Source organism: Pogona vitticeps, chromosome 2 (assembly GCF_051106095.1).
Source record: "Pogona vitticeps strain Pit_001003342236 chromosome 2, PviZW2.1, whole genome shotgun sequence".
In the NCBI taxonomy this organism is placed as follows: Eukaryota; Metazoa; Chordata; class Lepidosauria; order Squamata; family Agamidae; genus Pogona; species Pogona vitticeps.
The window spans coordinates 84,507,513-84,533,071 of record NC_135784.1 but is presented as its reverse complement, the minus strand read 5'-3'; the positions used below and the strand labels follow the sequence as shown (position 1 = coordinate 84,533,071).

Sequence of the window (25,559 nt, the reverse complement as noted above, 5' to 3'; positions counted from 1 at the left end):
TTTTTAAAAAATGCCCTTTTCAAAAACAGATCTATATTTTTATGGTTGTTTGTAAATAAATGTTTTTCTACATTTTAATTTGTTCTAATCTCTTTGTGAATGCAAATGACACTGCTTGAAGTACATTACTTTTTAAAAGCTATGCCCCATAGGGAATTCATGACTGGAGCAGAGGGATGCCCCTGTCAGTAGGCTGGGCGTAAAGTCTGCTGTGGATTTCCTGACCCAACACCAAATTAGGGAAAGGCATCTCTGTTCTGGCCTCCAACTTAGGGAAACAGGTGAAATCCTTTTTGTTTTGATGTGTAATAGGAAGAAGTAGGAGCTATCCAGTTAAGATTTGTTTGATAAACCAGAGCAGAAGAGCTCACGTATAAGTCTCACTACAATGCTTAGGAAGGACCAGAAGGAAAATAACCTTGGGATTCCAACCAAGGGGATCTCAAAGGAGCTGAGGGATAAACATTATACATGTGAATGAGGGCATTCCAAGAATCACTTGAATTCTGGCATACGTCTCCAAGTATAATGGATATCATGTTGGAGAGATCCAGGTGGAATTTGTAGAGCTTAACACATCCATATATGAATGGTAAAAATAATATTCAAGTTCTAGCTCAGTCATAGTCAATGTGGTGATTTAACACTCCCATCAAAATATTTTATTAGGCGATGAAACTGTGCCGCGTGAGAGGTCAAAATACAGAACAGTGGAGTTAACCACATTGTGCAACTCTATACATTGCTTCTCAGAAGTAAGTCTCAATGGGTTTGATATATAGGAGGGCCAGGATACGAACCTGTAGAACTGGAGCCATACAGTAGTCTTCTGCTTATTTTCTCAGAAGCAAATCCTAGAATGTCAAGGGAGTTCACTTCCTAAAGGGTATGACTGAGATGGCAATGTCAATCAGTTATTCAAAAGCAGCATTCATCCAGGCTAACAAATGCTTTCCCCGAGCATATTTAAAGATACCTAGCTCTGACTTATCATTTTGTTTGTTTTACCTTCATCTGGTAGGTTTAATGATAAAGCAGCAGTTAAAATGTAAAGGTGTAGCTGACTCAAAGTCACACACCTCGTTGGGTTGATTAATTCCATCAGCAGTATCAAATATCTCAGAAGATTGGATAGCGAGAACCACAAAAGGCCAATACATGTCAAGGCCTTACCTATATTTCCAGTCACTTGAAGGCTGTCAGCCCCAAGGTTGTTACTCCACCACCCATCCCTTGGAATAAAGCAAGAGTAATAATGAGACAAACTACATGACAACAAAAAGTGCAGGGTACTGTATATCCAGAAAGGCTGTACACATTTCCAGTACAGAATATCAAGGTTCAATGTAAAATACAATATCCTGTGTTAAGGAAGGAAATCTGTCAAAGCTAAGGAGCATAAAGAAGTCACAATAACCATATTTTAAAAAAATCTGCAGACTGTGGAAGTGCTGAATTAAACACAGGGATGTACAAGCCAGCATTTTCTCACCAAGCAATAGCTACTGGAAATTTGTAGGAAGGGCATAAATGAGAAGGCTATCCTGTTGTTTATTCACAGCAACTGGTTCTTGGAGGCTGGTAAGAAGCCTCAGCTTCCATCTTGTGGGGGAAATGTCTGGTATTCTCTATTGTTTTGTTTATTCTTTTAAAAAGAGAAAAGGATTTTTTTTTTTCAGGTTGTAGTCCCTGAAATTCACACAGAGCACAGAATGGTTGCAGAACAGTCATGAACACCCGTACTTGGCTTGCATTAACTTATTTGTTGAGAGATACAGTTTTGTTGTAACATTTACAATGAGCAAGATCCTGGCACAGAACTCATTTTTCATAAATTGGCACTCAGTGCCAAACTCTGACAAATTTCACATCTATTTTGTCCTTTTGTGGTTATTTAATTTTAACAGAGGCCCTCAGATGACTGAAGGATTTCAAGAGTTCATGCCACTGTCTAGTGGTCCTCCTCAACCTTGAGAGGCAAAAACTCTTAACAATATCCTCTCAGTGTTTGAGGCCTAGACTTTGCAGCTCCCTCTTCATAATCACGTGGACTAGAAAGATAGCACTAGAAAGCAAAGTAAAAGTGGTGTTCCAGTTCTTCAAATACAATTGCCACATTCTGCACAGAGTGGAATAACAGAAGCCCTTATAGATTCCTGGATCTTTTCAGTCTCTTCAAGATAAGTATCCAGACCTCAGTAGTAGGTGGGAATAAAATATTTCAGTCCCAGGTAGAAAACATGTGGTCCTCCAGATGCTGTAAGATTGTCCCTCTCATCAGCCCTTGCCAGCATAGATAATCTGAAAGGTGCTGGAAGTTGGAGCCCATCAAGATTTAGCGGCTAGGGTTCGGAAAAGTTACCCTTTTGGGCAGGCAGCAGGACCTCTCACAATCATGGGGATTCTGGCAACTGTAGTTTAAAATATCACTTTTTCAAACTCTGCCTAACTCTGCTATCGCTTTATCATGTAGTTTATAACTTTCATCTTTATGATGGACCTAACATTCTGCCACATGGTAGACTAACAGTAAGGGAGACCTGGCTTAGGAAAGCTTAAAATGATAGGGATTGCCTTGCTGGCTCAAAGCAATTTGTTGATGGCTATAGGCAGACTGTGAAGGTGCAGCCTTCCTCACCCTGTATTCAGGGATACAATGCCTCTGGTCATAGAGCTTCAGCCTTTTAGCTATTATTGATAATAGCTGTTGATGAGAGGGGCAACCCATACTGTCCTGATACTTGGGAAAGCAAAATGTCTCCCTCAGCATTGTGCCACCATCATCTATCGACGTACCCATCCAGAAAGGAAGGAAGAAAACGCTAAGGTAGTCCTCTGCCCCACCTGCTCCTCCGCTCTACCAGAAAAAAGATAAGAGCTTAACATAGTACCCTATAACCAGCAAGGAGGAGGAGGAGGATGCAGTGAAAATGTGGCAGGGCAGCACGCCCACCCTATGAAAGACATGGAAGAGATGGCGGTGAGCATTGGTACACATGGCTGTATTTTCAAAATATCTGGGTGAGAGAGTTGCGAATATTTGTTGAGGAAAATCCTGCCCAGAAGGGGCAAACCCATCAGAAGTGACAAGGGGGAAACATCGATGGTGCAGCTCTGTTAATTTTCTGAGATATTTTTCTCTCAGGACCTGGCTCTAAATAAGAAGCAGCCTGTTTGAGAGAGCTGCATGGAGCACCAGTAGGAATCTTGTGGCCCTGTGGCCAGATTCATGTGGGCTCCTGGCAGGGCCATCGTGCTTAGTCATGCTGGCTGGGGCTGATATCAAGTCCAACAATGTCTTCTTTTTGAAAAAGTAATGCAACTTCCTAAAGTACTGTGATGCACCGTATGTAAATTACCTCTGCCATCCCAGAACTTTGTATAGATCAACTTTGTTGGGTAACTGGTAACTTTACTACTGTCTTTGTACTATTCATTAAAGCTGCAGTCCCGCCTTTTCCTATTATTCTTCAGTGTGATGAGGCTGCTTAGTGCCTGTAGCTGAAGGGTTGATTCTGGTCAGGGTAAGTCCTATTATAAGGCAGCAAAGTTGGGCAGGTGCCTTAGGGAGCAGATGCTGGGCAGAGTGCAGTCACAGAGTAGCGCCAAGGTGATGAAGGATTAGAGCTTCTGAGTGTTATTTAGTCTGTCTTTGGCTGTACAAGCTGGCCTGCAGAATGCTGTCTTGTCACAACTGCTGGAATCACCAGTGTTGAACTGAGATCCATGTGTTTACCTGGGCAGCTTCTGTATGTAGAATATGTTGGAAGTGGCGGGTGTGGGAGTGGACAAAAGGATCACTCTGTCCTTTACCTCAGGTAGCAAAAAGTCTTCAACCAATCCTCTTTCTGGCCCTTCACCCTCTTCCTTAAAAAATCCAGTTTGCAACATGTAATTTTTTGCTAAACTTTACACCCATTTGCACAAGTGGGGATATGATTCATATGAAAGCAGGCCATGCATTTGATGAAACAGGGCCTCTCTGGAGATGTGCACAATATATATCTTTATGCATAGATATCTGTATATCTAAATAACTTTTTTAATGGTCTTTTACTGTCATGGACCATTTGAACAGGTTTTTCCTTCTCTGGGAAATGTGATGAAACGTCACCAAATAAATCCGGCAAGACTTAGTGCTTGTGTTAAAATGTACCACATTGTTCTGGTATTACAAGGAGAGACACATCCTTCATGATAAGAAAGCCACATGATGCTGTGACACTTACCAGGAATATGGTAAACACCCAGGTTTGTGTAGTTAGTTCCCGAATGCACATGCTTTGCCTTTTGAACAGTAATTCTTTCACCAACATGCGAAGGAAGAGATAAGTGGTAAACTCTTTTCTTTATCAGGGGCATTGTCCCTCTTAGCACACTTATGTGAATGAGTCCTAAAACAATTGGTTTATGAGCCATCACCGAATCCTTTTGGCTCATCACAAGGCAGCGAAAGCACTCTCAAAGCAAGCCTCCTTCGAGTTAAGACATGCCTCTCCCTTGAATCAGCAGATCAGAAGGCTGAAAAAGAAAATCTGTCTTCCGTGTAACACAAGCTGAAGGGATTTTCCTCCTCTTCTTTACAACAGCCAAAGGCAGGTTATGAGGTGTTGTGTATCACTACCGCCACCATTGCATCATTACACCCCCACCCACCCCCGCTTTGGGACTGCATCTGAAGACTTATGAGGATGGATGATCTACTCAACACCTATGTAGGGCTTTTCCCACTTGTGAATCATCTACCTTGTTAAATGTATCACCTTTAAAAATAGCAAATTTGATCAAGCTTTATTTCCCAGGTGTTCTGTTCTGCCATCATCTTTAGAATGATCTGAGATGAGAAGATGTCTTGTGCCTCTCACTTTAAGAGCGCTTTTCAGGAACCAGTCCTAGACATCCCTTGGGACCCTCCAGGTGTCTTGAACTAATTTTGCAGGGCAAGGTTGTTGGGGAAAGATTGGCCTGTTTCATGAGTCTTTATGAGTTACAGTCTATTTAATCAGATGCACAACATCCTCTGCATGTGGGTGTGTAAAAAACATAAATAGCAAGTTTAGAGGGAAATGAAATGCCAGAATATATAGACTGTGAGGGTTATTTGGAGGCGTTTCGCATTTAGTGCGTAGCAATCACTGAGATCACAAGAGTTCTTATATGTATTATTGAGTTCTTTAGAAGCCCAAACTATTTTTAGTAGTTTTTAATGCTTTCAGTTTTAGCTTTTAACATTGTTTCATTTTTAATACTGTGTGCTGCCTTGGATCCTTTTTAGGAGAAAGTCGGGATATAAATATTTCAAACAAATCAGCTCCAGTTATCTCTAGTAAGGATGTATTCTGACATAGCTCAACAGCCCTAGGTTGGGGAAAAGCTGCCTTCCAGATCCTTGAAATTTCCCTTTTCCTTTTGAGCAGTGGAGTCTAAAGCCAACTGCTGGTCCCAGTGATAGCAGATCCATTGTGAGTAAGCGACCATTTACAGTGGACCCTCGACTTACAGACGGCTCGACTTACAGACTTTTTGAGTTACAGACTTCTCTGGCTGCAAAATTTAGATTCGACTTGCAGCCAGAGAATCGACTTACAGACCAGAAAAAACCCAAAATGGAATAAAAATAGAATAAAAACCACTGGTTATGGGATTAATCGGTTTTCAGTGCATTGTAAGTCAATGGAGATTCGACTTACAGATTTTTCGACTTGCAGCCACCATTCCAATACGGATTAATTCCTTAAGTAGAGGGTCCACTGTATAGAAAGCCCATGGATTCAATGGGATTTCCCTGAGACTAGTGATTGGACTGAAGCCCAGATGTAAGTATATTGCTAGCCAGAGAAGCAAAACCCAAGGGTGAAGATGAACAACTTCCCTCCAGTGTAGGTCAATGGGGCAACGGATTGCCTCTGCCCTTTTCTTTTGCTTATGAAGACAGCAGCACTCCCAAATGATTTAGGGTGTTGAGTCATACGTATAGACACCTGGGGATGTCTCATTGACTGATTAGGACTTACTTGTGAACAGGCCTCCATAGGATAAGGCTCTGACTGTAGAATACTTATATGTGTATTTATTTAAATGTTTGTTCTTTTTCGGCCTACACCTATCCACAGGTAGCATAGCAAGTAGTCATACTCATGGCAGAATTTAAGGGCCTGTACTCCAAAAACAGTGTATTTTCCATCTGTTATAGAAAAAAAGACACATGGAACAGTGTTGGTGACTTCTGGTTCCTAAAAGCTGAGCCCGGAATGAACAGCACAAGGGTATTTCTTCAGCCTTTGTGTTGTCTGTGGCTGGCAGGGGTTATAGCTGAGGGTTTTTCTTCCTCAGAGCCTGCTAACTGGGGTCTTTTTTTGGGAGGGGGGTACTAAACCTGCGTTGTTGACATTAAGTCCTTCCCATTCTGGAGCCAATGGCATTATACAGACTGAAGGCCTCAGACTGCAATCTCAACTTGGTTTCATAGCAATGATATGCACGTCTCACTCTGTAGACCAAAGTAGGTATAAGAGGGGCAGATCTTTGTGGTTCAACAAAGACAGATTGTCTCCTATTGTGTTCAAAAGGAGTGGGAACTCTACTTCCCTCAGTGAAAGGCATGTCTGGTCCTGAATAGGGTTGCCAGACGTCCAGCAAAAGGAGGACATGTCCTCCTTTTTAGCCTAATGTCCTCCGTCCAGCAGGCAAAGATATAAACCTTAAAAATGTCAGGCTTTTGTATATTTGATGTCATGATTTTGGATGGGAGGGGAAGAGGTGGAAGGATACCCCTCTCCCTGTCTTTCCCTGCTCCCACCCGCCCGCCCGTTACGAGCTCCCGGTGCAAGAGCAGCCCTCGCCCCTTTATGCTGTAGCAGTGGCTGCTTGGTGATCCGGCATGCCTGCCCAGCCCACGTGGAGCCCAGAAAGGCAGAGCGAGTGGAGTGCTATCTGCTGAGCCAGGTAGGAGCAAGCAGCGCCCGAGCACTCAGACTGTGTGTGTTCAAGGTCCCTTTTGGGGACTCCAACTCCCATACTCCCCATCCTTGAATTTATGACCCTCAGGGGAGGGGAGGCTCCATCATTCAGCTTTGCCTGGCGCCACTTTCCCCTGCCTGCACCAGAGCCTTGTTTGGGCATCCAGATTAGCAAGGTTGCCTCTGAGCCTGTGCAGAGTGCGAGCAGTCAGGGGATCCCGCAGCCGGGCCAGGGTGGGTTTCGGTTTACTGTATTTGCTTTGCTTCCACTCGGAAGCTGCTGTTTCTTGGTAGGCCCCCTTCCTGTTTGTTAAACGAAACATTCAATATGTCCTCCTCTGCCCTCTTTTTTGTCTTTCTATGTCCTCCTTTTGGCACCCATGCACCTGGCAAACCTTGTCCTGAGTGAGTCATGCAGAATACTCTGACACTCAAAGAGGAGTTTGGGGCTTCCCATATTCTGGTGTGTTGTTTGCCTTGGTATACCACTTTCAAGCTGCAGAGCAGTAATAATAGAAATTGGACAGAGCTTTGGAAAGATTCCTTTTTTGGACTACAGCTTCCAGAATCCTCCTAGCTAGCATGGCTGCTAGCTGGGGGATTCAAGGATTTGTGTTCCCTTCCAACCTTTGGCATGGGGAAAGTGTTCTGTACTTCTTGGCTGCACATTCCACTTGCTATCAGAATCAGACCATATTTCCCACCCCAACGCCCCAATCCCCTCTTCCAAGTTTAAGGCAGATCCATATTTTAAGGACACAGCTGTGCTACCACCTTGTCTAGTTCTGGCCCCTGACTCCAACACTCATGCTCCATGGAATAAAGATGGAATCCTGGAGGCCCCTTTTGCTTAGAGATCCTCACAACCCAGCTCAGTATTTATATGGAATGATTTTAGTTAGAAGTTGAGGCACACTGTTATTGTTTTGTGCCACCCAGTTGCTTAGGACTTAACAGTGACTCTATGCCTGAACCTCCACAAGTCCTATCATTCCAAGAGCCCTGGCCAGATCTTGTAAATTCAAGGTCATGGTTTCCTTTATTGAATCAATGTTTTGTCTTCCTTTTTTCTTACTGCCTTCAACTTTTACTATCATTCCTGTTTTGTTTTTTAGCAATCAGTACTGGAAAAAGCAATAACATTTTTGGTGCTAAGAACCCAGGCTGAGGACGTAGCACCTCTCCTTAAAAAAAAACAATACTAGTTGGCATGCATTGAAGAACAACACATCAACAATTGATATTGCCTTTGGCTGGGACTGACAAGCTAGAATACATTTTGAGTAGTGTAGTTATTCCAGGGCTCACAGGATCAAAGTGCCATTGCTTTCTAATTGGCAGGAATTATGGCATCATCTGCCAGCCCCTTCAGGCTTCCTTATTCCTTCTGCAACCCTCACAGCCGCTGGGAGGAAAATTAATTTTCTCAGGAACAATATATTGTTGTAAGCTATGCCTGTTGTAATTCAAGATAAGTGAGACTGGTTTGGTCTTGAATGGGTAATTAAGAGGCTTTAGATTCATAGGCCACTCAGTGTGGTGTAGGGGGTAGGAGCCTCATAGTGCAGTGGCTAAAGCATCCAAAAACTCTGCTCAACACCCAGGTTCAACCCCAGGTAGCTGCCTCAAGGCTCACTCAGCCTTGCATTCTTCCAAGATTAGTAGACTGAATACCCAGCTTGTGGGGTTGGGGAATGTGTAGCCTGCATAATTAAATTGTACACCCAGAGAGTGCTTTAAGTGCTGTGGTGCAGTGTATAAGAAGCACACTTTTCGCTTTTTAGAGTGATGGACTAGGACTGAGGAAGCCTGGGCTCTAATTCCTACTCAGTTACAGAAGCTCACTGGGGATGTGGAACTAGTAAAACCACTCCTTAAATACCTCATTTACCTTGAAACTCCTGCCAGCATCTCTCTACGTCAGTTCAAACTTCGCAAACAACAGATCAACAGAAGACCAGCTCCTCATTTGTTGATATGAACTAATTCAGTTCTCTGCATGTTGTGAGTCTCCCAATGAGAGAAGGCTCTATAAAGATCATCTTCATGATCCACACTTGCACTTCGAAATTTACCATTACACCACTCGAAACATATACATATACATGTACTTCTGTTTTCATAAGAAGTTCAAAGTACAATAGCCTACGTTTAGATTCCAGGGAAAGTTCAGCCTTGATTTGCCCTAGAATCCATTCATTTGTATCTCTGGCAGTCCATGAATTCCCTAAAGCTCTCCTCCAATTTCAATGAATCAGTTTTTCCAAGTCAGCTTTTAAAACCGTTGAACTTTCACATCTTTACGTAGTACTGTAATCAAAAATGCCGGGCTACAAACAGTCTTGGTCTTTTTAAGGTGAGCAACACATCCTTCTCTTTAGGAATTCTTCTTTCATAGGGTGTTCTTCCATCCCTCCATTTTCTGATTTCTTCACTACAGTCTCCATTTTGATCAATGGTTGGACCAACGCGGAGAATATCTTTAACCGTTTTGATTACTTAATTGTCAACGTTCAAGTTATATAGTTCATTTGTAGACATTATTTTAGTAGTCTCAATAGTCAACTGCAATCCTACTTTTGAATTTTTCCTCACCTTCATCCACAGTTATTTCAAATATTTGCTAGTGTTTGCTGTTAATATAATATCATCTGTATATTAATGCTTGTTCCATCAATGTTCACTCCTCCATTTAAACTGAATCCAGCTTTTTGTATGACATGTTCTGTGTATATATACACATATATACAGTGTACATGTGTGTGTGTACACACACACACACACACACACACACACACACACACACACACACACACACACACACACACACACACACACTGAACAAAAAGGGAGATAAAATACCTCACACCCTCTCTCCCCACAGGACATCTTGGCCACTGGAAAACCATTCAGTTTCTCCACATTCTATTCGAAAAGTACATCCAGAGTATACTTAATTCATCAGGACAATCAAATGTGGCACAGAAGAGGCTCCTTTTCTAAGATGGGAAAGAAATATAGCAGGGCTTCATAGACAGGGCTCCAAAGAGGAACTGAGGGTAGCAGACACTCAGCCGGGGGCTTTAGGTTATCAGGGGACTCATTTCAGCTTAAGACTGGAGGTCCAATTTCAGTCTTGTTCAGCCATTCCATGAGCAGCCATGCCAGCAAATAATTGTTTTAATAGGGCACACCAACCGCTGTTAGGACATCAAATGGGGGATCTGCAGTACTGTGCAATTTCGTTTGGAGTCAGAAAGGCACCAGTGCAACACACTGAAGACTCACTAAAAATACAATTAAACAACTTTATGTATCAAAAGACAATTAGATTAGGAACGGAACTTATAGACACGTCATCAAAAGGCAGCAAAGGAACCAAAATATACTCAATGAACAACTCCTTCTTCAGTAACCAATCAGCTGCCTAAAGGCTGCCTAATTGAAAAAGTCTACTGTAGGTGGAAGGAAATTCAGGAGAGAAGCATATTAGCTTCCTTGTTAGGGAACTTTAGAGCCAGGAATGGCCACGAAAAACCCTTTGAAAGTTCTTATAACAAAAGCCAAAGCAGAACAGTAACATTACCTATTGTGGCACTTTCAAGATTAAGAGTATGATCAGACACGGAAAAAGTTCACATTTTGGACTGCTTGTAGCATGGTCCACTGCAGGCTATTTCCCAGCCGTCACACAATATATGGGCTACCGTGCTCCAGCCTGGCCTGCTCCATGTCCTTTTTTGGTCCATCAGCAGGGCTACACTTTTTGGGGGTGGACTGGAGTGATTCCTTGACAGACTAAAGTGACTCTTTCCCGTGCGATCCGACATGATCCTATATTGCCATCTGGCTGTACCCTAACACAGACTTATTTCAACGTGAGGTTCCATGAACTGAATCCACCTCCACACCCACCAAAATCAGTCAGTCAGTCTAAAAGAAAAAAGAAAAGCATTTTGTCTTGCTACGCATACTGAGAAAGATTAAGAAGGCTACTGATAGGAAAACTTAACAAATGTATCTGCACACAATCTGTACACAAGCCAATCAAGACAACACAATTTTCCATAGGGAGGAAGGGAGAAGCAGGTCTTGGTTTTCATGAGAAGGTCCCGAGTAGCATTTTGTTTGGTATATTGCTGTAGCCAGTCTGTAATTCCTAGTCATTCGGTGAGAATTTGAGAGATAAGCAGCAAAGGAAGAACATCCTGTCCAAGATCCAAAGAGCAGAGCCAGTTTTGAAACAAAAGATGCTTCGTTTCACCATCTAGTCCAGCTCATTACTCTAATGTGTTGGTAGAGTTTTACTGCAAACAGGAGATGCAATCTGTCAGAGGGCACTCTGCCATAACATCCTTAACATCATGTAAACCAATAGTTATTTTACTTAAATTAAATGCTGCAGAGGGTAGCGGGGAGAGGAGGAGCAAGGCTAGTCTCTCAGTTACCTTTATCAGATGTTATCAGTAGCGCTGCTTCAGGGAACATTTGCAGTTACATATGACACCAACCTTGTCTTTAAAATCAAGTCACAAACAGGGAATTCTCAGACAAGCTATCTCTGTTAACAGCCATTGTGTAATCATAGTGAGAATTTTTAGAAGGGTACAAAGCACTTTCGGCAAGGATCCGAGGCTGGATTTCCACCACTACAACAGGAGATTCCAGGGTTAAACGGGGGCGGGAATCCTCTCTCCCTAGCACAACTCTCCTCTATGTGCCCCCAAAACTGTCGCTGGAGGCCTAGGAAACCCTCTGGAAGCAGCACTGTGGGGAAGATGGAGAAACAACAATTCATTCTTTACTCTTTGTTGGTTGGAGCCAGACATGAACAGGAGGTATATCGCTCTCCTCCTCTTCTTCGTCACAGATAACTGAGAACACCAAGAGCCAGCACTCCTGGGACACACTCTCCCCAGTGGTCTGGTGAACCAGTTCAGTCAGCCTGAGAAAATGACAGTAAAGGGTGAGTGTGGCACTGAAGGAAAAACAGATCATCCAGGTTGGAAAGAGGGCTCCTGCCACTCCCTTGACTAGAAGGTTTGCCACCCAGTCTCTTCCACTTTTTGTTTAGCTCTTGGGACTACCTCATGTGACAACCTCTCAGCCTGCAGGTCACAACCAGAACATGGAAAGAACTCCCAGTGTCTTCCAACTAGGGGTACGATTGGGAAGGAGGCTGGAGGATTCTGGGAGTTATAGTGCAAAAAAAATGTATATTTTTTTTTCAAGCTTTGGAACCATAGGAAGGACTGACTGGTTGATACCCTTTTGGGGATTCCAACCTGCAAAGCCTTTTGGAAAATGTCAAGGAAGCAAAAGACTTATTACCAGTAACTCATGCTAGTTCAGCCCCAAGTAGCTCACACTGACCCAGCTGGGGCTTGTAATCCGCACCATTTTCCACAGGGTAGCCATGTTAGTCAGTTGCAGAAAAGTAACAAAGAGTCCCAGGGCGCCTTTAAGACTCGGAGTCTACCAAAGTGCATGTTGTAATACATCTCTAAGTCACAGAAGGGCCATAGGACTATTTTATCCTAGAGCAAGAGTCCCTTCCTGCAGCTGGTATGCAGAGCAACTCCACCGCTTGCCAGGCTGTTCTCTCTGCACTGTACACAGCCTGACCAGTGGCCTCTGAGGAAGGGACAGAGTGATCAGTCCAGGGCTCCTTGTCCTTTTTCTCCACAGCTTCTCGTACTAGAGCAAATTCCAGCCCCCCCCCTTTCCGCCAGCTCCAGGAAAAAGCCAAGCTTGCTTCTTTCCAGTTACAGCTAAAGAGAAGTGGTCTGTGAGTCTGCTGCAGCTCAGCCTGGGGGTGAGCTCGGAAGGGGGGGGTGTCTGAGTGGGCAGAGACCAGCAGTGGCTGCCAAGGAGTCTGGAGTAAAGGACGAACCGTTGCTGCTGTCTGGACGCTGCACATGGATGGCAGAAGCCCAGGATGGCCTGTTTGAGACTGGGATGAGCTCGGCCTGCCCCAGGAAGCAGCGGAGGAGGTGCTGACAGCAGGATGTTTACCCAGTGTGGGGAAGGGACAGGACGCGGAGGCTTTGCAGCTGCTGCTGCTGCTGTTACACTACCCAGGCTGTACTTCCAGGGGCCCTGCTATGGGGAAGCCATCGTCTCCCTGTCCCTTGCTCTGGACGACCCCTCGGGGGCCATCTTCTGCTTTGTAACTTGCCCGCCCAGCCGACGGGGTCTGTTGCTCCCCAGGCCTTAGAAGAGTGGGCCGAGCGGAGGCAGAAATGTCAACGCAAGGCCCTTGTCCACACAGGGAGCAGAGATGCAGGGGGCTCACCAGGGAGACCCGGCCCTCCTCCTTGGTCTCCAGCCTCCGTGGGAACTCATGAGAATCCACAGATGCAGCCCTTGCCCGTCTGGGTACCTTGTAAGGTTTTAATCTGGCCTGTTGGGGGACTCATTTTTAAGCTGTTTTGGTTCGGCTTGCTTCGGTGTTCTCTGGTTTTTTTTAAATAGTGAGCTTTTTAAAAGAGCTGAAAAACTGCCTTGGGGCCCTTTTATAGGGGAGTGTTATGCATGTTTTCAGAATAAATGAGAGAGAGGGGGAGAAGGAAAACAGGGGAGACTGGAAGAGCTAGGTTTGGAGTGAACTGGAATATGAAGATGGCAACAAATTTTGTGGATAAGCCTCACAATTTGGAGGCCTCTTTTTTTCTCTTCAGCCAGACATTCTGCCTGATCATCCAGCTATGAAACTTCATAAACACCTCTCTTCACAAGCCATACTTGGGCACTGTGGTGGTGTGGAAGGCCCGGTTTGGTACACACTCTACAAGTCTGAGCCTATCTAGCTGCCACATGGCCAGGAGGCAGCTGTGAACATTAGGAAGCGTGACTAGGGCTCCCTGTTGTTATCACAGGATGCCCACCAAACGTCTGACAGCCCAGAGAGGCTCCCAGATCTTGGGTCTGCCTCTGTCGTGACTGCTCAGATGTTTAAAAAAACAAGCAAACTGCTGAGGACATTTCTCTTTAAATCTCCCACCTGTAGGAAAGCCGTTCCTGTCTGTCCTTTTCTTCCAAGAATGCAGCATAGAGGATTGCTGCCCCATAGAGAAGCATCCACAGCACAAGGCCATGCTCCCTCTGTGAAACGCAGGCAGAAATCAGCATCAGACCGTTCTGAGGACTAGAAGAAATGGAAACAGCCGGGCCGGGTGGGTGGGGGGCGGGGAAATAAGGGCAGCATGGAAAGAGGCAAAAATAAAAAAGATGAAGAAATGATGGGTCCAGGACAAAAATGGAGGGAGATGAGGGGGTGGAATTAAATGGGGGGGCGGAGAACAATTTTTTGGAGGGAAACACTGGATCCTCACGAATCCATTGTGGGCTGCATCATCATGAATTTCTCGCCATCACCACAGCTACCACCCAAATCGGGAAACAATAGTGGCAGTATAGTACTGCAAGGGAGCCAAAGCACCATCCCGCACTACAGCCAGCCCTGCCTGTCAGCAAGGCAGAGTGTACCATCTTCTCTTCTACGAAGGGAAAGAGAGGGGATCCCTGCGTATTTGTGTGGTACTACCAGTCAATTGTAGCAAACCTGGGTGATGGAGGAGCAAACAAGTCTTTGGGGGTGGGGGACAGGGGAAGCTATATGCAAACCATGAGCCCCCTGCTTCTGCATGGTCCATCCTTTTCACCTGGATATGATCACAGAGCGCTCTCAAGGTGATCTCTTCTCCCTCAGCATCAAAACCTGGCACTTCAATCCTGTCCCAACAGCTCCATGTCTTCTGGTGGTACTGAGAAAAGAGCAAACACCAGAGCCACACTGGTCCATTGTAATGAACACAACGAAGGGTCTTAAAGACTTACACATTTATTATGTTGTGAGCTTTCATTGATAATTAACCACTTTACCAGACATACAAAAATACAGCAGATGCCAAACTAATGAACATGCTTGTATCATGGGCTGGGAAAGCCACAACAGGCCTGCAAAGTGGAACGGGCCAAGCCAACAGCCTGAATTGTTAGTAGGATGGGAAACACCAGGGATAATGTATAATGTATATTGAGCCCCTAGAACTGCTGGGATCATCTTGATAAAACAAGGATTTTACAGCAGGAACTACTGTTGGAAGATCTTGAATACCATGCCCACTCAGTCTTCTCTATCCATTGACTAGTCTGATAGTAGGACAGAAGAGCGGGTTGGAAACAGAAATTTTCCAGCAAAGGACCTAGAAACTCAGTCTGGTCATCTTATCAGAAGCAAGGTTAAGAGGTGAACTGATTGCAGAGGACCTTTACAGGAGAGAAGGTTTTTGGTACTAAAGGGCGGCCCTTTAATCTAGCCAAGCACAAGGTAAGAACTGCCAATAAAAATAAAAGATAAAACTAGACAAATTCAGATCAGGCACAGGATTTCAAAGAGCATGTATTAACTACAGTGACACCAAATGCCAAAGGAATGAGCAGAGTCTCCAGGCCAATCCTATACAAAGCCCAAAAGCATTGGATATGAATTTTAAAACAACAACCACCCAGCTTCAAGCTGGTCACAGAGCTCACTTTCTGTGATTTTTCCAGTTCAGCTTGCTCTACTAAGGCTAAAACCAAGCTATGGGTGTCTTGGCATAAAGGGCAGAGCACGATTTTGAGAAACAAACCAGAACTGTAACCTTCGGATGAAGACCACTCCTGCTCCTGAAAAGCGTTTTTATCATAAGTTGAACATAAAAGAAATGCCATGACATCATGTGAATGGTAGATGTCATTTGTCTTGCATTTCACATAGGAAGTGAGATTTGGATGACTTCAATGATTCTTTCCAGATATCTCTTAATGCAGAAAACAGAAATCAACCCCCCCCCCAAAACCTAGCAATGGGCCAAACAGAAGGGACTCTGTAGGGCTCCCTTCTGTCCATTCATGATCCATAGCTTTCTGTCGCACAAAGACACATTGAGAAGGCGCCTTGCCCATGTACAATTACCCTTTTCTTTAGAATGAGGCCCAGAACGTTGTCTTAGTCCTCTGGTTGTTGATTCGGCCTATTTTGGCCCTGGGCAAGAAGCATCCAGTTCTCTAACAAGGGACCCATTGGTGCCGATAGTTACGAGCTCACAGCAGGAAGTGTCTTGACTGGAGAGAATTTCATGGGGTCAATCAGCACAAAAGGGATACTGTCCTGGGCATACTCGCAGCCCAGAAGATGGGGAAGGGCTGCCCTAGGCTTCTTCATCTCCCTAAGCCTCTGGAGCAAATTGGCCTTGTTGCTAGGAATGTCAGGAATAAAGCACACAAGTACACCAAAGCAGGGATTATGTCCTACTCAGCCTCCGCTCAGAGCTCTCTAGGTGTATGAAAGAGAAAGGACTTTGTGACTTACTCAAAAGGTGATCTCCCACTGCACTTTTCTAATGCCTTCTCAGCAAGATGAAGACCACTTCCACTGTCCTAAAGAAAGTCAAAGTGGGACAGCTGACCCTCCACACTGGCACAGCTTTAAGGAGGCTGCCTTCTCTCCTCTACAAGTTTTAAACTACAATTCCCAGCTAGCTTGGCCACTGCAGAGTAGTTCAGAACTATTTTGAGAAGCATACAAGGGGACCACAGCTCTCTTGGAACAGGCCTTGGATGAACTCAATGCCATGTTACTGAAGCGTATTCTAGGGTGACTGCTGGCCTTCCCTCTTTCAGAGAGATGGCAGGGTGCGGTTGGGCCTCTGTGCAGCCTGGTACAGCAATGTCCCCCAGGCAGACGCCCCCCCCCAGCTGATGTGTACCACTAGTCTTACTGTCTCTGTTCAAGCCATGCAGACTGAGAAGCCACAGCTCAGTACCAGAGCATCTGTTTTGCTTCCCAAGGGACTAGCGTTCAACTCCCAACATCTCCGAATAGAGACAGAAAAGAATCCTGGCTAACACACACACACCCCCCGCCAATAGCTACCACTAGTCAGTAGTGACAATACTAGACTAGATGGATTAAAGCCACTTCCTGTGTTTCCAATATTTAGAACAGGAAGAAGGATAGTACAACCAAGCACTTCCACATGACTGAGAAAGCTATGAGACTAGGTTCCTGTTCACATAGATGATGTGGTCTCTGTACAGCTGTTTGAATACAAGAACCCCTTTCAGACTTTTTGCTGAACTTAGGGAAACCCAACGGTGGGGGTAGGAGGCATGACCTCCTTCCCCCTTCCATGAGGTCAGAGGGAAGATGTGAAAGGAGTTACAAGGCCTAGCAGGATCTTGTCCTACACTGCTGTTTTGCCTAGCAGAAGAGCCAAATAGTCTTTCAGACTCGTGCTGAGATTCTATAGAACCCATGGGAAGGATATGTGGATGGGTGACAATGGAAACCAGAAGCCAACACTTCCCCAAAGCCCCACTGGGGTGTTTGCCTCTCTGTCTTGAAAAAAAAAGGAAAGCAAACAACAAGGGGCCAGAATGAAAGGCCGAAGGAGGAAAGAGCAAGACAGGTATTCAGCTACCTGACAGGCACTGCCAGACTGCAGAGATCCCCAACTTCACAGGATGAACACAAATGCAAGCTATAATCAATCGCTTTGAACAAGAGGACAGTGAGCTCTCTTTCAGCCCGCTAGGCTTTGATTTGAAACAAGAGACATCCAGATTTTGTCTGATACCATCTATACTTTTTTTTGGGGGGGGAGAGACGAAGATGGGATCTGGGAGCCAAAACTTGTCCATTTGGGACCATATGGCCCTTTCCATTTGTGTGCCCCTGCTGCCCCACCCCAGCACAGAAGGAAGCCTTCTCCTCTTTCGAGAGCACCATATGGCTGGCTTGGCCTTTCTCACCTGCAGAGAGATGTTAGCACGTCCTGCCCAACCCTTTTTCCTCCCAAGTTTTAATTCTCTCCCATCTCTCTGCCCAGGGACTTCCAAAGCCAAACTCAAGCAACAGGGGAAAGTGGAAAGGGAATGGCCTGTATCCGCAGCAAACAGACCACATTCAAGAGTGTCTTTATGTCAGCTGCTACAGCTGCATTTTTTCTGAGGCACTAAGAATTACATACTGTATTATGTTGTCAGGGTAAGGAGTGGAACACAGCAAACGCCTGGAGTTAGGCTATTCTAAAGCCCGGGTAGAGAATGCGTGGCTCTCCAGATGCTGCCGGATTACAGATCCCATGAGCTCGAACTCATGGTGAGGACTGATGGGAACTGTATTTCAGTAGTATCTGGAAGGCCAGAGCCCCGCCCCCCCCTTCTGTTCTAAGCCATGTGCCTAGTTTGCAGAATCAGTCTCTCAACATCTCACCCTTCCTTCCCTGTCCTTCTCGGTTCCCTGAAAACGCTGGGTTCCCAGCCTGCCTCCACCCCTTCAAAACCTGCTCCGGTATTGAGAAGCAAAGGTCCAATAATTCTATTTGTTTGGGGGGGGGAATCTTTTGGCGCCAGGGTAAGGTCTCCCTTCCCCCAATTGCCAGCCCTTACTAACTAATGACTCCCATATGCTGCTTAATCAACTCCATAAGTTGCTGGATCCAGCACTGCTCTGCGTCCTCTTTGGCAAATCAAAGCCCCCTCCACTCCTTTCTACCTCCTGGTGCTCCTCCTGCCCCTCCTTCCCCCCCCCAGTGCTGCTTTCTGGTCACCTCATGAGTCCCTTTCATTGCTGGTTTCTTTATCCCAGCCCTCCAGTTCCACCATTATGGCTTCAGGGATCGATTAAGGATTTATCCTCTTGGATTCCACTTTTTTTTGGAGAAAATAGAACCAAATGGAACCCATCCCAAATGGTCTTGGGGGGGATCCCCATTAGAACCTACCAGGTCTTGCTTCCCTGGGAAGCCGCTGCCACCACTGTTGCCTTCTCAACCAGGCAGATGTGGTGGAGGCTCAGCTTTGAGGCCTGTGGGAGGTAATGATCAAATGGCAAGGATGAGACGTGGGAGTTCCAGGTCTCCCCTGAGCCATGAAATGGCCATCGAATGACCCTTGGTCAGTCCCTGTCTTAGCCTGATCTACCTCACAGGGCTGTTGGAAGGATAAAAATGGCAGTGGGAGGAAGACTGTGTTCATTGCCTTATGCTCGCTGGACAAAGAGCAGAATATAGATTCAACTAATAAACGACAAGAGCAAATACTCTTGGGTGTTTTTTTTAACAGAACCCTGAGACACAGTAATAGGATCCTGACACACAGCAGCAACTGGGTGCAGTGGACACTTATCTACGAAATCTTCATAAAAATCAAAAACAGAACGTGGCAGATACGGAGCTTGGTAAAAGAGTTTTTGAACTATAATTCCCATACTGCCTTGGCTATAATGGCCACCAGGCAGACTGGGACATTGTGGGAACTGTAGTGTTGTTGTTTTTTAATTTTTCCAATCTCTGGATCACATGTTCAGCCTACTATTTTTTCAGTACCAGAACTGAATGCACCCCCTGGACACAAAATAAAGCCACTCCTGTTTTTCTCTTTTAACACTTAATACTTTGTTAGCCTAACTTGACAATGGAGAGAGAAGCCTTGTTTCAAAAACTGCTGCTCTTAAAACAGTTCAGTGTTAAAAACACTTGGGGACACACACACCCGCCCCATGCAAAATCACAGAGTGATCTACCATAGACCCAGCTCTCCCTCTCCCATCTTCATCATCATATCAGGTCACTTGGCTCTCCTGCTACCTCAGGACATTCCTCTTCTCAGGTCACAGAATTCACACTGTGGAAGATGCGTTAACAGATGTCTACATTTCATAGAAATTAAGACTCCATGGCCCCTTCCCCATAGGCATTTCAATGGTCATTTTAGGGACTTTCTACACAGTTGCACTGTTCAGAAAATGGCACCATTTAAAAAAAATCTGAGAAATACTAAAAATCCACATTTGGCAAGAGTAGTGGATGGTATATATGTGTGTGTGTGTGTGTGTGAGAGAGAGAGAGAGAGACAGAGAGAGAGAGAGACAGAGAGAGCATGCATTAAGCAAGCCCTCGGGCTAGTCAGCATGTTCTGAACCGGGAAGGAGGAGGAACAGAGACGCCGAAAGAGAGCCAAAGCCATGGAAATCGCTGGAGATGGAAAATTCGCCCTCCCCACTTTCCTGCCTTCAACCCCCCCCCCTTCAATCTGGTTCCAATCTGTGCTTCCTGTGTAGCAGGAAGCCCCAGCCTTGCACTCCATAAACTCAAGACAAAAAGGCTTCTATTCAAACAGATGCTCTTAATTTAGTTTTTCCCTCCTGCCGAACTTTCCCCCATCATTCCAGCTCTGGTTTCTTTCTTCAGAAAAGGGAGGTTTTGCAAAGCAGCCAAGACGGGTCCCGGCCCCGACCATCGAAGACGAATGCAAGAGCAAAGTCTTGGGAATCGTATATGGAAGTTGGGACAAAAGAAGAAACTCTGAATCTGTGGGTGCATGTGCACATGCACGCACACGCATGGACATGAATGGGCGCACGCGTACATATCCATCTGTACATTTGTCATAAAAACCATGCTGACTAGGGAAATCTGGGAATTGTAGTCCACAAAGTAAGCTTTCTAGGCTATGGTAAAAACACAACACATTGTCAGGCAGGAGAGATGCAACAGTTAGTAGCACCAAGCAGAAGGCATCCTGCATGACCATGCTGGCTACCCCTTAAAAATGGTCTGAATATTTCCTGTGTAATTTCACTTCTGAAGCTAAGCAGTTCTGGGCCCAGCTCCCATATGGGTAAGAGACTGCCTGGCAGATTCATGGGTGCTACTAGGAGTTTGCTGGAGAAAGAATCGGACAGGAATGTCATACATCCACAAGTTTTTGCCTGAAATCTCTTGCTGGTTCCTCTCCTAGAGAAAGATCAGCCACTGGAAGGGGTAGAATAGTGTAATGCGTGCATGATAATTATCTAGTCCAAAGCGAGGTATGATTCTTCCAAACAGAACTAGATGGAGCTGATGGTACCTTCCACAGCTGTGGAGTGCCTGCTCACAATTTGCTTCACAAGCCACTCTGGTGCCTTTTTTTTTTTTTTTTTTTTTTTTTTTTTTGGTAATGCTTCTACTGCCACGATTGTTCAGAAATGGCTGCCAACTGGTCAACAGGAGACAGTGAAGGGTGGATGGCCATTATGTGGTCCTCTTGCTGTTCTTAAGGCCCTCTCAGGATGCCCATGAGACAACTATTGTGCGTCTATAAGACCCGAGAGAAGCATTCGTGGCCTTGCACTGTTTCCCATGGTCTTGTCAGGCACTGTTCACCTCAGCTCTGGATTCACCTGAGGTTTGTGGAATAAAAGCCAGGGAACAGGCTGAGGTTTGGGGAGAGACCCAGTATTGGCCTCTGAGATCAAGACTAAAGAAAGGCAGTGTGGTTGTGCCAGGGGAAAAAAAAAGTGAGCCAGAGCTTGATCTCCCCACTGGTGTGCAGCGTGGCATCAGCTGGGCATGTCAGCTGCAGGTTAAAGACCATTTCCTGTGTCTGACAGCTCACAGGCAGGCTTGGCCCTCCTCCTGCGCTGCTGCTGGCCTGCTACACTCCAGGCACTGGCTTCTGTAACTAGATCTCCTTCACCGTCTGTCTGCCAGAAGGGGCTCAGGAAAGGCAAGGTCAGCAGCTGGGCAGGAACAGCCTCCCTCCCTCCCTCCCTCCCTCCCTCCCTCCCACCAGCACACCAGGCCTTGGCAAACAGCTGAATATCAGGCACCCAGACCAAAGATGGGCTATAAAGACTGCCTCCACAGTGTGGAAGTACAGTAGTCACTCTCAGCCCTGTACTGAAAGCCTAGAAAGAAAGCACCTATTCTGATCTCACTCTTGTCACCTACAGCAGTCACTGATCACCACTTAATGCTCAAAATTCTTATTGCATAGCGTGCGGCCAGCCACTGCAAGAGTGACAGACTGCAAACATGTCCGGGAGCATCATAGCATCGCTATCACTTGCATGCTGAAGTTTGCCACATGCTGTCATGTTGCTGTTGTGATGTCCAACAGAGAAAGTGGTCCTGGAAAGTTGCCCTTGAATATCTGACTGTTTCAGTTTTGGCTTTGGATATCACACCAGCAAGATCCAGAGATGTGAAGCGTTCACGCTTCCAGGTGGCTACATGGGCTTAAATGTCCAGAGCCATTAGCCTGGAAGGACAGTCACACTTATACAAAAATGGCATACCAACAAGCCATCGCCTCTAATTTAGGAGCAAAGCAACTGGGTATCTTCCAGATATTTGGGACTGCAGCTCTCATAAGGCCTGATCATTAGCCACATTGTCTGGGGTGTATGGGAGCTGTAGTTCAAAATAACTGGAGGGTGCCAGGATATTTACGCCTGTTCTAACTCAACACAGAGAACTGAACACAGCAGAAATCCTGGCGAGAGGTATTCCTGGATGACTCCTATGGCCTCAGTGCTGCATGTTTTGCTTCATCTCACAGTATCTCTGTAGTCCTAGTCCTGACTGTACAGAAGAGCAGCCTACATGGAAGTATAAAGCATGGCCCACAATTTTCTACAGGCCCTTGGTCTGCAAGGAAAAGCAGTCCCCAATGGAAAATGGTATTTTGGGGGTGGAGGAGATCATAACTCTCAGAATTCCCTAACTAGCAGATCCAGCTGTAGGGTTTTTAGAGTTTTAATAACAAAAAATCCAAAGATAGGCTATCACAGGGCCTCACCTTGTATGTTTCTGGAGGCGCCTGGGGGTGGAAGCGATTGAGCAAGGGCTCTGAGAGACGCAAGAAGGTGCTGCGATAGGAGCTGAGCTGCCTGTGTTGCCAAACCAACTTATAAAGTTCCAGGCACACCAGGCCAGCCACAGCAGCTGTTGTCGTGGCAATGGCAGGGATGATCCCGCCGGCAATCTTCTGGACCTATTCAAATGAAAGCAGACAGGTGGCATGAAAAACAGGGCAAAAGAGGAAGGGAGTGCTGTGACAGCAGACTGATGGGAAGAGCATTCTGGGGAGGTACTAGTAAAAGAGTTGTCACCACCCACATACCACTACCTTGTTTCCTTCTCCCATGAGAAGCTCCCACCCTGTTCCCTTCTTGGAATCAACGTGTGAAAAAACATGCCACTTGCACCACACACATGTTCTGGAACCTGGTGGTCAGGAAGAGCACAGGCCAGCATCAGGGCTCCCAAAAGTGACTGTCTGGACTACAAGTCTCAGAATCCCCCAATCAGCAGGGCAGTCATGCTAGCTAGAATATGAAAGGTTTTGTAGTCTAGAAAGGCACTTTTCTAAGTTCTGGTCAATCTATTCTTCTCCATCCCCACCCATTCTGTTTCCCTGGAGCTCACTGGCACTGGAATTAATGAGTCTACAAGCGTCCCCTCCCCCCCACCTCCCCCCCCCCATTTGCTTACCTGGAGCTTATCAGCAGGAGGGATGCGATAGTTTTCGGCTCGCAAATTGGCCACAGTTGCAATGAAGTCCAAATGACAAGCATTATCCTGAGGGCCCAAGAGTTGCAAAATCATTTCACAGCTGGGAGGGGGTGATGATGGTGGAGGAAGAGATAAGGGATCTCAGTGGGAATAAGACTAAATGATGACAGAACTGACAAAAGGCAGCAAATAAATTAATAAACAGCATTGGCTATAACCAGGAGTTAATGTATAATAAAATTTCAAATACAAAAAAAATGCAAATAGGGTATACAGTTTAATAGAAGAAAGGGGCATTTGGTGCTCGTAACTTTTGGGACTACGGTTCCCATAATCCCTTACCATCGACCAAAATGTCTGAGCCTCTGAGAATTGGAGTCTAAATGTCTAGTGTTCCCCATCTGTAGTATAGTTTATTACAAATCCCAGCTTTCTTTCTGGGGGTCCCTTATAAGGAGAAAAGTGCAGTTAAATTTTTTTAAATAAATAAATAATAATTTCAGCCCTCGTGGCTGTAAAGATACAACTGGGAACATGCATGAAATGCTTAGGGGAAAAAAAATCTTTAAAAATCTAAAGAAGGCAGAAGGGACAAAAAGACACCCTTCTTGGGCCGAAGGACTCAGCTGCCATTTTGTAGCTGGGAAACAGAACCTTCCGAGCTTTTTGCTTGTTTGCTCTGCACCCAGAGAAGAGCATGGCTTCTTGCACTGAGCAGCAGTGGATTCTCATGAATCTTCAAAGGCTCTTTTACAGTCCCCAAGCCCCACCATGTCAAAAAACAAGTTTCTATGGGCCAAAAAAATGGTGCTACTTCTCAGACTCTAGGAATAGCAAAGTTGCCTTTTAAACAGGTTGCTAAGTCCTCTGCAGTATTGAAGACCCCAAAATACCAGTTTTCAAAGCTGAAACTGGATATTCAGCTACTTCAGATTTTTATGTTTTAATTTTTTTTTTTTTTTGGTCATATATTGGGAGCCCTGTGGAGCCCTGGAGGATCCCATGGAAGAAAACTGACCCTCAGACTTAGCCTCTGACCTATGGGAAGCGCCATGCTTTACAAGCTTCAGGAACAATTTTACATACAAGAGAGCAGTAAGGTTATACAATAGATCATCAGAAGAGCTCCACACGGCTAACTGTGTGGGAATACAATATTTGATGGCCTTCAAATAACAACTTGCATAATGATATTGTTATATTTAGAATTGTTATTTTAAAAATAACAGTAAGCCATGTGCAACACTATTTAGATATGCATGTGGGAAAGAGTCCCTCACTTTTCTCCCTACCTAATTCTGACCCTCTTGGACTTCCAAAGTCTGGACACAGAGGCAGCCACACACAACAGATTTAGTCAAATGCAAACATTTTTCCCTGTTATACATATCTCAGAATAGATCTCCTTAGCCAGCTAGGACAGAGTTTCGGTATTGACACAGTGATGTGATAGTTAACAGTCACATGAGGAGATGACAGAAAAGGTTTCGAGGCTGCTAAAGAATAGTGAAGGATGGCTTCTCTGTAGCAAACAAGATTGCATGATAACTACGTGACTAGGAAACATACAAACAAAATAAAAACAAATGGTCAAAACCTAGTCAAAGTGAAATAGTTCTAAGCACATTTGAAATCAATGGTTTCAATCTACACTTAGCCATACCTCTAGAACCAATGAAATCAATTTGTGTTGAGTTAGAGCTAACTCATGTTAGCTCTAACTGGTTTCATTGTCTTATATCCAATTGCAAGTGTCAGCTAGAGTAGACCCATTAAATCAGTTGTTAAATGGTGAATGAACCTTCCACTGATACATTTGGGACCACTAATTGAATTCAGGCCACTCCTCCTCATATGAATAAGGACTAAATCCAGTTCTTAGTTCCAAGGCAATGGTTCTATGTCTTGGATTCCCAGATGTTCTTGGATTAAAACTCCCTGAAGCCTTTGCCACCAGTTGTGTTCACCAAGATTTCTGGGAGCTGTAGTCTCACGATCCAAGGTTGGGAACTATGTAAGAGGAAGGGACCGACAGAACTAGCGGGATTTATTGGCTAAAATCCAGTTTCTATAAAAAATTTAAAATCTGGACCCAGCCTATTAGCAACTAGAGGCAATTAGATCTGATGCTACACACAGCAACTAAGATAGTTTGATTTTTTTTTTTAATTAAAAGTCCATGGACCTCAGCACCCTGCTTTAGAATTGGGTAGCAGTGGTGGCTGGATGTGTTCCACCATTCATGCTCTGCTATAATCCCAGTCCAGCT

The 25,559-nt window shown here is 45.1% G+C and overlaps 1 protein-coding gene across 6 annotated transcripts in view; it reads right to left on the bottom strand.

Annotated features, from left to right (window-relative positions):
* Window positions 1-10,253: 10,253 nt before the first annotated feature.
* UBA7 (ubiquitin like modifier activating enzyme 7) overlaps window positions 10,254-25,559 on the bottom strand; it is a 54,190-nt gene continuing 38,884 nt past the window's right edge. For 2 of the 6 annotated variants that reach the window (XM_020789667.3, XM_078385523.1), the window contains 5 exons: window positions 23,270-23,356; window positions 22,575-22,769; window positions 14,624-14,725; window positions 13,963-14,063; window positions 10,956-11,904 (listed from right to left, as the gene is read on the bottom strand). In XM_020789667.3, coding sequence (XP_020645326.3) covers window positions 11,754-11,904; window positions 13,963-14,063; window positions 14,624-14,725; window positions 22,575-22,769; window positions 23,270-23,356 — 636 coding nt within the window. In that variant the 3' untranslated portion in view covers window positions 10,956-11,753. Of the gene's footprint in view, window positions 11,905-13,962; window positions 14,064-14,623; window positions 14,726-22,574; window positions 22,770-23,269; window positions 23,391-25,559 lie in introns of those variants that run through there. The other 4 variants (XM_020789686.3, XM_078385522.1, XM_020789731.3 and 1 more) reach the window with 4 other exon arrangements.